General features: G+C 41.6%; 1 protein-coding gene across 1 annotated transcript in view; it reads right to left on the bottom strand.

The window, feature by feature from the left end:
- The window catches only part of bdh2 (3-hydroxybutyrate dehydrogenase, type 2), a 90,509-nt gene that overhangs the window by 17,910 nt on the left and 58,525 nt on the right, over nucleotides 1–14,074 (bottom strand). The window contains exon 5 of the mRNA XM_048613568.1: nucleotides 11,347–11,588. Coding sequence (XP_048469525.1) covers nucleotides 11,347–11,588 — 242 coding nt within the window. The remainder of the gene's footprint in view (nucleotides 1–11,346; nucleotides 11,589–14,074) is intronic.

The raw sequence follows: 14,074 nt of genomic DNA, 5'->3' as shown, positions 1-14,074 counted from the left end.
CGGGACACAACTGGTCACACCCTGCCAATTTCAGTACCTACCCATTATCCCTACTTGTTGTCACCTACCACTCAGCCGGTTTCCCAGCCAGGTTGTTAATTTGCCCTCAGTTCCATGGGCTTCTACTTTAGTTAACAGTCTCAATGTGGGACTTTACCAAATGCCTTCTAGAAATCCGTGTAAAAAATATCCAGAGACGGTCCCCTGTCACCTTAGTCACCTCTTGAAAAAATTCAACAAGGTTTATCAGACATGCCCTACCTGTCATGAATTCATGCTGGCTCTCCCTGATTAACTGAAAATTGTCAAGGTGTTCAGTTATCCCCCAATCTTATCATAGATTCCAACAACTTCCTCACTAAGATGTCAGGCTAACTGGTCTGTAACTCCCTGGTTTTCCTCTTTTGGCCTTCTTAAAAAGAGGAGTGATGTGTTCAATTTTCCAATCCAGGCGGACATCTGCTGTATCTAGGGAACTGAAAGATTATAGTCAAGGAGCCCACAATATTGTCTCCTACTTCCTTTAACACGCTCAGGTGGAAACCACCAGGCCCTGGGGATTTGGCACTCTTTAATTTCACTAATTTTCTCATTTCAGATGTTTAACTTATGTTAATTTTATTCAGTCCCTGTTCTCGATCCACTATTAATTTCTTTGGGACTTTTGGCAAGCTATCCTCTTTTCCTATTGTAGAATCTGAAACAAAATAATTGCAGTCATCAAGTCATACAGCACGGAAACAGGCCTTTCGGTCCAACTCATCCATGCTGACCCAGTTTCCCAAACTAAACTAGTCCCACTTGCATGCAGTTGACTCATATCCTTTAAACCTTTCCTATTTGTGTATCCATCCAAATGTTTTCTAAATGTTGTAACTGTATCTGCATCTACCACTTCATCTGGCAGCTCATTCCACATAGGAAGGCTGCCATTTCCTCACAGTCACTGATAATATCTTTCAGTCTTTAGTGAGCTAACATTGCTCCTGACCACCTGCTTTCCACTCAAATAACTAAGATTTCTTCCGAGTTGATTTTGATGTCCCTGGCAGATCTCCTTTCACAGAAACATATAAGATAGGAGCAGGAGCAGGAGCAGACCATTCGATCGCTCAGGCCTACTCCACTATTCAATACGATCATGGCTCATTATCAAGTAAAATACCATAATCCCACCCTCCCCCCATATCCCTTGATCCCTTTTGCCACAAGTGATCTACCTACCACTTGCTTCAAAACACAATGTTTTGGTGTGTTTTGGCCTCAACACTCTCTGTGGTAGTGAATTCCACAGACTCGCTACTCCCTGAGTGAAGAGATTTTGCCTCATCTCAGTCCTTAATGATTTACCTCTTATCCTTAAGCTATGACCCTTGGTTCTGCACTGCCCCACCATTGGGACCATTCTTCCTGCATCTGCCCTGTCTCAGTCCTGTTACAATTTCGTAGGTTTCTACGAGATCTCCCCTCATTGCTCTAAACTACAATGAATACAATCCTAACCGACTCAATTGCTGCTAATATTGTCAGTCCTGCCATTCCAGGAATCAATTTGATAAACTTTCACTGCACTTTCCCAATAGCAGAACATCTTTCCTCAGATAAGGAGACCAAGTGATGAAGAGATGCCCATCGTTGGCATTGTACTGTGTGATAGTTTCTCACCACACACACCTTGGTGAAAGATAGATTCATAGATTTGCTGCCATCACCCACCTCCCTGATAGGGATCTGATATTTCCAACTGCATGGCTGTAAGATACAAAGTTGTGTCAGCATAATCCCTGAGGAAAACCTACATACAGAATCTCTGGTGAAAACAGCTAAAAAGCACAGAAGAATGATGCCCTAATATAACCATGAGTCATGTCACCATTCAACATAACAAAGTTAATGGTGGACAGAAAGTTGCAAAAGTATCTCAAGAACTACAAAGTAAACAAAATTTAAGCATGGAATCATTTATGATCGATGAATAATTTGATGAATGTTTTTAAAGTCAGGATTAAGGTAACAATTATTGCTAGTACTGAGACACTCCCTACTGTCAGTTAAATGGACATGATCATCAACTGTCACGTCTCATTTACAGTTCATCAATTACCTATGTCTGGTCTGTAAAGGATAATATTTAATTGTAATGGAGAATAATTGAGGCCTGTAGGTGATTTATAAGTACATGGTAATATTTGAGGTATGATCAGCTTTGAAACTTGCTGTAAAATATGCTATAGATTTCCTTGTCTGTTATCATGATTTGTTACGAAATGACTAAAGGGTACTGGAAAAGATAATAAAAGTTGACTTGTCATCTTAACACAATTGTCTACATGGACTTCAAACTTTTCCTGTTGAACTGAAAATGTGAGTGGGAAAGATTCATCCAAATTTTTTAAAAAGGGAAAGAACTGCAAATGCTAGAAATCTGAAAGAAAAACAGAAATTGCTGGAAAATCTCAGCAGGTCTGGCAGTATCTGTGGAGAGAAATCAGAGTTAACGTTTTGGGTCCAGTGGCCCTTCTTCAGAACCTGTACAAAATAATCCATTTTATATCAGGACTCTACTTTGTGGTTAAGAGCTTTTAAAAGAATTTGCTGAAGTAGTTAATATTTGTAAAATGCCACAATAACCCAGAACTACCAAAGCCCCTTGAAAGGTTGCTGCTATTGGAGTCACATGAAACAGTTTTCTGATTATTTCCTCCCTCCTCATTATCTAAGCCTCAAACACAGCTTTCAGCTGAAGCAGTGCTTTACTTGTACTCTTACAATTTAGTCTATTGTATTCACTGCTCACAATGCAGTCTCTTCTCCATTGGAGAGGGCAAACACAGAACAGGTGACCACTTTGTAGAATACCTGTGCTGTGTCCCTAAGAGTTAGCCTGATCTTCCCTGTGCTTGCCATTTCAAAACACCATATGATTTTTATTAACATTTCCAACCAAGGACTGCTTCAGTGTGTAGCGATGCCCAACACAAGCTCAAGGAATAGCACCTCCCATTCTGCTTAGGCACTTTATAGTCTTCAAAGACTAAACAGTGAATTCAACAATTTCAGATCATGAAAGCATTCCCTCATTTTCATTGTTTACTTCCTCCCTGCTTCTCCAAATGTCATTTGTATGGGATTGCACTCAACAAACCAGACTTATTTTCTCCTGTTCACTCCTGCCATTAACTCCTCTCCTGCCATTCACAATCCCTTTACATGTTGCTCTGGGCGCCCTCTTCATCTGCATGATTTGTTCCCCTCCCCCTTTGTCAAGAGAAGACATCAGTTTACATCCTCCTTCATATTCGACTCAAAACACTAACTGTCTCTCCAGATGCTGTCAGATTTGATGAGTTCTCCAGTACTTTGTGTTATTTTTATTTCTGATTCTTTATGTAGTATACATGGAGAAATCTCAGTTTGACCACTACATGTTTACTTCTGTCTATGTAAGAAGAAAAAACATCATGTGCTTCGTTCTGGGACTCAATGTGAAAGTTGCACCTATTGATACCACACAGAGACATCAACTCTGTACAAAGATGAGCTAAGGCCTGTCACTGTAGTCTAAGACAAATGTTATGAGCTTCCAACAGGCATTCCTTTTTCCTCAATTGAGGATTTCCCCCACTGTGTGGATCATTTCTAATCTATTCCCTGCACTTCTGCCCTCACACTAGCCTGCCAAAACCACAATAGGGTTCCGTTTCCTCACTATCCACCCCAGCAGCTTCCATATTCAAAGGATCATCCTCCACAATCTGCGCCACATCCAGCATGATGCCACCACCAAATAGACCGTCCCTCTCTTCCCTGTTTGCATTCTGAACTTTGTGTTACCCTGGTCCACTTTTCTATCACTTCAACCCCTCATTCCTCACCCATGGTAGCTTCTCATGGGTCACAGGAGCTATAACAGTTACTCTTTTACTTCATCCCTCCACAATGTCCATGACCCACAACATTCATCCCAGGTGAAGCAGCAATTTGTTCTTCTTTAACTCTAGTCTACTCTCTTCAATATGGTCTCCTTCATATAATTCTGAGGAAAGGTCACTGGACCTGAAACTTTAACTCTGCTTCCTCTCCACTGCCAGACCTGTTGAATTTCTCCAGTAGTTTCTGTTTAAGGGATCTCCTCCAGGGTGGGGAGCCTAAATGCAGGTGAGGTGATTGCTTTGCAGAACACCTCCAATCTGTCCCTAAGCATGGCCCCTACCTTCCAATAGTTTGCTCTTGAAACATTGTCCTGATATTACGCTCAGTTTTCTGTCCTAAGCCTGCTGCAGAGTTCCAGTGAAGCCCCCTGTAAGCTGAAGGACAGCACCTCATTTTCTACTGAGGGACTTAATAAGACTCTGGACCTTACTCTGAGTCCTATCACTTCAAGCCATCAAATCTGTCCTCAAATTTGATGACCCCATACATCCAAGAGTCTTGATTGCATGGTTTTGCTTTCAGCAGACCTATGTCGTTGTCTCTCAGAGGTGAGTGGTCAGGAGACTCTGCCTGAGTGACACATGGGCCACGTGTCACAATGGATTTGTTTCATATGAAAATGTGGTGCATGGTGGGGAGGGAATGACAGAAGTGCTTTCAGTGGACTTATTGCAACTGGTAAAGTGTGTTCAGTATTAGACTGATCAGGGCTAAAACTGCTTTATTAACAGCTGCAACATTTATTAGTATTGAAAATGAATTTCCCGAATACTAAGAGTGACAATTCACATGGGGAGAGAAACCACAGCCAAGTTCATGGGTGGCTCAGCTGCACAGGGCTGGAGGTAGGAAGACTGGAAAAGTTATTGTGAGAGGTGATTTGGTTATTAGGGGAACAGATAGATATTTCTGAGGCTGCAGAAGTGAATCCAGGGTGGTGTGCTGCCTTCCTAGTGCTAGGGTCGAGGATGTCACTGAGTGACTAACGAGTATCCTGAGGGTACGCTCATAGCTTGCGCAGAGGAAGATGGGCGTGGTTGCTGCAGGCCAGACATCTCAGCTCCAGGACATCTCTGCAGAACTTCCTCAGGATAGTGTCATAGGCCCAACTATCTTTAGTTGCTTCATCAATGCCCTTCCCTCCATCACAAGGTCAGAAGGGGATGTTCATTGATGATTGCACAATGCTCAGCACCATTCACGACTTCTCAGACACTGATGCAGCCCATTTCCAAAGGGAGCAAGACCTGGACAATATCCAGCTTTAAGCTGAGAAGTGGCAAGTTGCATTTGCATCACACAAATGCTTGACAATCACCATCACAAAGAATTGAGAATCTGACAATAATCCTTTGACATTCAATGGCGTTACCTTCAGTGAAATACCCACAATTAACACTCTAGGGTTACTATGTATCAGAAATGAACTGGATGGACTACCATATCAATACAACGGCTACAACAGCAGGACATAGTCTAGGAATACTGCAGCAAGAAACTCACTTCCTAGCTCCACAAATCCAGTCCACAAGGCACAAGATAGCAGTGTGATGGAATACTCCCCACCTGTCAGATGTGTACACCCCCAACAACATTCAAGAAGCTTGACACCATTCCAGACAATGCAGCCACTTGATTGGCCCATAGCCACAAACATTCATTCCCTCCAACAACAATGCTCAATAGAAGCAGTTTGTATCACTTACAAGATGCACTGCAGAAATTCACAACTGTTCCTTCAACAGCACCTTCCAAACCCACAATCATTTCCATCAAGAATGACAAGAGCAGCAGATACATGGGAACACCACCAACACCAGCTAGCAACGCACTCTCCATACAAATGAATAGGAAAAAACAACTGCTAGTAGTCATGGCTCTCATTGGAATCAAAGATAGCGGCAGAAAGAGGGATATGGTCCTGAAGTCAAAATTGAGAGTGTCAGGTAGCAAATTAGCAAGCAGGACCTCAAAAGTAACAATCACCAGATCACTCTCACACATAAGTGAGTTTAAAAGTAGGGGGTTAAAGCAGACGAATGCATGACTGGGTTGATGGTGCAGGAGGGACGCCCTGAATTCTTGGGACATTGGGACCACCTTTGAGGAAGATGGGGCCTTTATAGGCTGGACAGCCTGCACCTGCAAAGGGCTGGGAATGAGTTCCTTGTCCAGTGTTGTTAGGGAGGGCTTAAACAAAGCTGATAGGGGTGTGGGAACCAGGTCATCATATCAGATAGGAAGATTAAGGTGAACAAAATCCTGGGAGAGATAGATAACAGTAGAATACAGAATGGCAAATTAATAGCTGGGGTCAGAGTAATGGAGAAAGTAATGATGTCTAGAACATGTTTACTGCATATTTCTGTATGCAAGGTGTTTGGAAAGGCAGAAAGGGGGAGACAGGGTGGCAATATTGATTATGGAGATCATCATATTGCAAGGGAAAATGGATGTCCAAAAGTGGTCAAGGACAATTGATTTGTCTAAGGGCTAAGGAACAAAATAGGTGCAATTATATTGCTTGGCATAATGTAAAAGCCACCAAATAGTGGAAGGATGCAGAGAAATTTGCAAGGAAGTAACAGATGTGCAAAAATTGCAGAGCAATTATAATGGGAGATTTTACTTATCACAATAGTAGGGGTGTAAAAGACAGAAAGGGGAGAATCTTCTGCAGCAGTATGTTTTCAGTCCACCAAGAAAGGAAGCACCCCTTAACCTAGGTCTTGGAAATGAGATGGTCAAATAGATCAGGTGTATTCCGAATAACAACTGGTGAACAGTGATCATTGCACCATTAGATTCAGGGCGAGTATGGTGTTATAGTACCAGCTGATGTTATTACTGGACAAGTCAGATCCCAAACTGAAATTTGGCTGTATAGATCATATTTTGTTTAATTTTGGTGTTAACAAGGTGGTCATTTACTGAAATATAAGCAGATTTGGTTTTAACAATAAAACACAAGCTTATCAAGCACAAGAAATGAAGATCAAATAGAATAGACCAAATTATTTACGCATAACACATCTTTAAAGAACTAAAACCAGAAATTGCTGAAAAAGCTCAGCAGGTCTGGCAGCATCCGTGAACAGAAATCAGAGTTAACATTTCAGGTCCGATGACCCTTCCTTAAAACCCTGTAAAGAATCTGAAACCCAGTAAAAATGTAATTGCATTAATCCAAAAACACTCCCTTGACAGTGCCCAAAAGCGCTGGAAAAAAATCTTTTTCTCTAACGCCTCGATATGTTTAATTGGATATGACTTCAGCTCCCAGCCTGGAGAATGTGAAGCCTCTTCCTGGAAGTTGAACACTGTCAGCTTCAGAATTTCATTCAAACACTTCTGTCCTGGGACTATCACTGAACTCCTTACTCTAGGGTAATTTATTTACTATCTTCTCCCCTTCTAAGCAGCCCTGCTTTTATACACCCATCTTCATCCAAAGACTTCTGCAGAAATGCCCCAAACTGAAAACCAATAAAAATGTTTTTTTTTCAAGTTTTTGGTGTTTCCATTAAGCTTAAAAAATTCTGAAATTTCTAACAGAAACAATGATGCACAATTGTTTACCTCGATCAATTGTAAACCCTCCTAAAGTTAATAAAAATCTGTTTGTTCTGAAAGCTATTCCCTCAGATGTTTTAAAGAAATTACTATGGTCACAAAATATCTACAAGTGAATTATTAACTCCTCAGAAAAACAAATATGATACTAGTTTAGAATTCAAAAATCCAAACTTAAAATAAATTATATTAAACATATGCATATTTAAATCACACAGTCTACATTAAAATGGAAAAAGATAATGAACAGTCTAGAGTAAGATTAATTAACTGGGAGAAAGACAACTTCAATTGGGTAAAAATGGAACTGGGTCAAATAAATCAAAGTCAAAGGCTGGAAGAAAAAAATAGTAGTTGAACAATGGGCTACCTTCATGAAAGAGATCGTTTGGGCAGAGTCAAGCTCATTCTTCTGAAAGGGAAAGTTAGGACAAACAAATCCAGAACTCTCTGGATGACAAAAATGGTAGAGATTATGATAAAGGAGAAACTGAATGTTTCTGACAGATGTTAGGTAGAAACTACAACTGAAGGTCTCTATGGTGTAATGGGTTCAAGACCCACTTGCTCTGGACATGCGTCATATCACATCACAACAGGTTGATTAGAAAACAAAAAAAAACTTCAATTGAGAACCAGATCAACATAGTACGTTCAGAGCGGTGATGAACTATTAAATAAGTAAGGCTAAGAGATTACAAAAAGAGATTGGCATTCCATTTTATATGTTAACTGCCAAAGTCTTTTTATAGGAATATAAGTAACGATTGATTAATTTTGATTGATTGATTTTATTGTCTCGTGTACCAAAATACAATGAAAAGCTGTGTTTATGAGAGGTACCGGCAGACCATAGCAAACAAAGGATGTACAGATCAAAAAGACTTAGAGGCATACAGGTTACATTGCAGGTTACATTATTTGAGGCTAGGGTCCACTCAACAGTCTGATAACAGCTGGAAAGAAGCTGTTCCTGAATCGGCTCATGTGTGTGTGTTCAGGCTTCTGTATCTTCTGCCTGATGGAAGAGGTTGTAGGAGATCATTACTGGGGTGCGATGGGTCTTTGATGATGTTGGCCGCCTTTCCGCAGCAGTGAGCCGTGTAAATGGAGTCCACGGATGGAAGGTTGACTTAGAACATAGAACATAGAACAGTACAGCACAGTACAGGCCCTTCAGCCCATGATGTTGTGCTGAACTTTTACCCTAATCCTAAGGTCTATCTAACCTCCACCCCTACCTTATACTATCATCCATATGCCTATCTAATAGCCGCTTAAATGCCCCTAATGAGGCCGACTCCACTACCCTCTCCGGCAATGCATTCCACGCCCCTACCACTCTCTGAGTAAAGAACCTACCTCTACCTCCCCTCACTTTAAAACTATGCTCCCTCGTAACAGCTACCTCCACCCTAGGAAAAAGTCTCTGGCTGTCCACTCTGTCTATACCTCTAATCATTTTGTACACTTCTATCAAGTCACCTCTCATCTTTCGTCATTCTAAAGAGAAAAGCCCTAGCTCTCTCAACCTTTCCTCGGAAGACCTTCCCTCCATTCCAGGCAACATCCTGGTAAATCTCCTCTGCACCTTTTCCAATGATTCCACATCTTTCCTGTAATGAGGCAACCAGAACTGGACACAATACTCCAGATGCGGCCGAACCAGGCTTTTGTATAGCTGGAGCATAACTTCACAGCTCTTGAACTCAATCCCTCTAATAATGAAAGCTAACACACCATACGCCTTCTTAACAACTCTATCCACCTGGGTGGCAGCTTTCAGGGAACTGTGGACATGAGCCCGGAGATCCCTTTGCTCCTCCACATTGCTAAAAATCTTTCCGTTAACCCTGTATTCTGCTTTCAAATTTGTCCTTCCAAAATGAATCACCTCACACTTTTCAGGGTTAAACTCCATCTGCCACTTCTCAGCCCAGCTCTGCATCCTATCAATGTCCCTTTGTAACCTAGAATAGCCCTCCGCACTATCCACAACTCGACCCACCTTTGTATCATCCGCAAACTTACTAATCCACCCTTCCGCTGCTACATCCAAATCATTTACAAAAATCACAAGTAGAAGAGGACCCAGAACAGATCCTTGTGGTACACCACTCGTAACCGAGCACCATGTTGAATATTTTCCGTCCACTACCACCCTTTGTCTTCTAAGGTTCAACCAATTCTGAATCCAATCTGCCACATTTCCCCCTATCCCATGTCTCCTTACTTTCTGCATGAGCCTACCATGGGGAACCTTATCAAACGCCTTACTTAAATCCAGGTATACCACATCCACTGCTCTACCTTCATCCACGTGTTTGGTCACCTCTTCAAAGAATTCAATAAGGTTTGTGAGGCATGATCTACCATGCTACAAATCCATGCTAACTATCACAAATCAAACTGTGCCTATCCAAGTGATCATAAATTCTATCCCTCAGAGCCCTTTCCAATAATTTGCCCGCCATTGAAGTAAGATGGTTTCTGTGATGGTCTAGGCTATGCACACCACATTCTGTAGTTTCTTACAGTCCTGGGCAGAGCAGTTGCCATACCAGGCCGTTATGCACCCAGACAGTATGCTTTCAATGGTGCATCTGTAGAAGTTGGTGAGGGACCTTATGGAGATATCAAATTTCCTGAACTGCCTGAGAAAGAAGAGGCATTATTGTGCCTTCCTGACCGTCACATCTACGTGGGAAGTCCAAGACAGGTCTTCAGTTATTGTCACTCCGAGGAACTTGATGCTCTTCACCCTCTCAACCTCAGTTCCGTTGATATAGATGGGGGTGTGTTCTCCTCCTTTCTTTCTAAGTGGATGATCAGTTCTTTACTTTCCCGATGTTGAGCGACAGATTGTTTTCATTATGCCATGTCACCAAGCCCTCAGTAGTAAAGGGAGGATTCAGGTTAATAAGAGAGCAAAATGGACAGCACTCATGGAGGCACAGGACATGGCTAAAATACTAAATAAATACTACGAATGGAGAGGAGCCTGCTTGGTAAGGAACCACTGGGACACCGCTTGAAACAAAGAACAGAAAACTGACTGGAGGAGTAAGAGCCCGTTTCCAGCAAGGAACCATATCATGGGTGTCAGACTGGTTGGGTACCATGAGGGGACCACTCAGGAGGAACCACCTCAACTCAGCAACTCCTTCAGAGGTTTCTGCTCTTTCCTCACCAAACTGTCCTCGAGTTGCTCTCAGGGGTTTAGCACATACGGAAGTTGTAACTGCTAGCCTGAGATTCAAGCCACATGGCTTATCACCTTTCTCTCTTTAACCTAATATCTAACCTCCACTACTAACTTTTTGTCTGGTCTGTCAGATTTCAGTGCCGGCTTTGGGGAAAAAGGGGATTTTGGGGCTAATAGACTGAGTATTTGGTTAGTGGTTTTAAGAGTTTGTATCATTGCTGGTCCTAGAATTTTGTAAAGTACTTTTAATTAGTAATAAATAGTTTCTGTTTTACTGTCTGAACTCTTTGTGATAATATAGCTCGGGGGCAGAGGGACAGGTCAATCGGGAGCAGTTATTGTGATAACTTCACAAAACTTTCAATACATGTTACAGGTTCATCTCCACTTTGCGTTTGCTCATGTGGTTACTTCTGTGTCTGTGACAATACAGAACTCTCACTTTGTTATTATGATACTACTGCCATCTTGTTTGCCAAATGAGCTATTGCTACCAAAATGAAAATGTCACGATTGCCCAGTAAAACACCCTGAAAGTCAGGATCTTAAATGAGTTTTTATAAACAAAAGACTAGTGTCTTCAATGTATTGTCTATGCTGGAATATATTATTCACTGGGTTCCAAAGGGACTCACCTTCGGTAAAAAGGCTTTGATCATCAAATACATACTGCGGACATTAAGATTCATGGTAAAGTCCCAATCTTTGTCTTCACAATCCAGAATTGTGCCATGATGAACAAAACTAAGGTAAATAAAGAATAAAAAATGAAAGGGAGGAAAAACAAAGCATGTTTTAGCGAATCTCTGCAGTAACAAAAGAACACCTATACACTTACAAGTAAACAAGCAGGCACAGTAAACAAGTGAAGATGGCACTCAGGAAAGCACAGGCTTCCACAATGCTGCGTGAACATAATGTTATTACAACTGTGCTGTTCTTCCTGAGACCCCTTCCTACCTGATTGATGCTCTGTAACCACAAATTTGGAAGAAGTCTTTTTATTAAGAGGCTTCAGGCCAACCAACATTTAACAAGCTATCTGCAAACTCTGCTCACATTTTAACTGCTGTGACAAATTCCACCACTGTAGCTGAGACATTCAAAACAAATCAACAACATTTGATTGCTTGCCCTAGCTCGCAATGTCACTGTGTCTTTAAAACAATTCCAGATCTGGATCAGCACCTTCACCGACAACTAATCAGTTTGGGTCCGACTGTAACAAAAACAAAAATTGCTGGTGAGATCAAACCGGTCTGGCAGCCTCTGTGGGAAGAAAGCAGAGTTAACGTTTCGAGTTCAGTAACGCTTCATCAGAACTCTGGACTCGAAACGTTAACACTGCTTTCTGCCCACAGAGGCTGCCAGACCTGCTGAGTTTTTGCCAGCAACTTCTGTTTTTGTTTCAGATCTTCAGTATTCATAGTCCTTTGTTTTATTTTTGGGTCCTACTGTACCTGTGTACTAAATGTATCAGTTTTTGAGTTATATCATTTAGAAACATGCTAAGAAACAAGTGCAAAAACATTACTTTGGCCCACTCTCAGTGGTGAAGGTAATACAAAACTATACCACCCCTTCACAAACAGGTCCTTGAACAATGGACAGACTGGCTCTACACAACTATAAATGTTCATGAAAGACAAACAATGCCATTAGTATCTGTTCTCATTCAATACTAGCAAACATTGTAAGCTGAAGACATTAAACATTAACTTAAGCAACAGAAAATTGATTCAATATTCAAAGGAGTTAATGCATTTATTAGCTCCATGTATTTATCCAGGGTATCTTTGCCTGGCACACCTGCCAATTATACCTGCAACCAAATATCACAATGGTGTCAACAATGGATGCTATACCGCTGTGCTTTCATTTTCAGATGCTCAGTCCCCCAGAAAATAAAGAATGTTTTTGCTCTGTGGGCAACAGGGAATGGTACATTTAAAATTTTGAATTCAGTGAAAACAGAACACTGTGTATGTTGTGGGATTACACCTGCAGGACCTGAAGTTGGCCCAGTGCCACAATCTGAAGAGAGATCATTTGACCATGGAAAATCAACCATTTTAGCCATGCAGTTCAGGAGAATGAACCACTTTTAAAAAGCCAACAGATTAGTGAACATCCTTTGCAAACACCTGTTTGAAATGGATTCCGAGTTTCTGAAAGCTGCTCTGCCACACTTAGCACAATTCAGACCTTTTGCTCTCATTAACGATGAATTTAGATCCTTAATGTGTACTGCAAATGCCAAGTACTTGCCTAGGGAGACTAACCTTACATGACAGAACAAAGTGAGTGTCATATCCTGTTGGTGTACATTGTGTGTCATCAATGTTCCTAGATTATGCTGAGGAACAGCGAACAATGTATACACATTGTTTAAAGAACAAGGAGTTTTGACACCTATTGCATTTATGACCAAGGTCACTCATTCACAGAGGGCATTCATTCAAATAATCAACAACAATGATTTCAGCACAGAATGAATCCTGCCAGACAATGGATGCTGTAAATGAATAAACAATTTTTCATTTGAATGCACTCGCTTTAATAAAACCCCAGTCTCACTCCTGATTTTAATATCAATGTTTTTGGAAAAATAATAGGCATGAAAACGCATTATAATATAGGCCCACATATTTGAAGAGTTTGTTTTAATTGTTTTAACAGAGCATGAGTCACTATGTGGGCCAGCATTAACTGCCAATCCCTAATCACACTTGAGAACGTGGTGGTGAACTGCCTCTTGAACTGCTGCAGTTTCTGGGGTGTAGGGATATCCACAATGCTGTCAGGAAGGGAGTTCCAAGAGATTGATCCAGGCAACAAACAGTGATTTGGTTCCAAGTTAGGGTGGTTTGTCAGAGTGGCCTGGAGGGGTGGTGTTCACATATATGTGCTGCCCTTGTCCTTCAATGTGATAGAGATGGTGGGTTTAGAAGGTGCTGTTGAAGGAGACTTGATGAGTTTCTGCAGTGAATCTTGTAGACAGTGTGCACTGCTGCCATATGGCAAAGGGAGAGAATGTTGAAAGTGGTGGACGGCACACCATCAAGCAGCTGCTTTGTCCTGGACGGTGTCGAGCTTCTTGAGTGTTGTTGGGGCTGCACCCATCCAGGCAAGTGGGGAGTATTCCATCACACTCCTGACTTGGGAAGACAGCAGGTGAGGTACTGACCACAGAATTCAAGCCCCTAACCTTCAATAACAATTGCAGCATTTATATGGCGAGTCCAGTTCAGCTTCTGCTTAACGGTAATCCCCAGAATGTTGATAATTGGGTAATGCCATTGAACATCAAGGGGCGATGTTTAGATTATGTCTTGTTGGAGATGGTCATTGCTTGGCACTGGT

Source organism: Rhincodon typus, chromosome 1, assembly GCF_021869965.1.
Source record: "Rhincodon typus isolate 14 chromosome 1, sRhiTyp1.1, whole genome shotgun sequence".
NCBI lineage: Eukaryota > Metazoa > Chordata > Chondrichthyes > Orectolobiformes > Rhincodontidae > Rhincodon > Rhincodon typus.
This window is presented reverse-complemented; position numbering and strand designations above follow the sequence as displayed.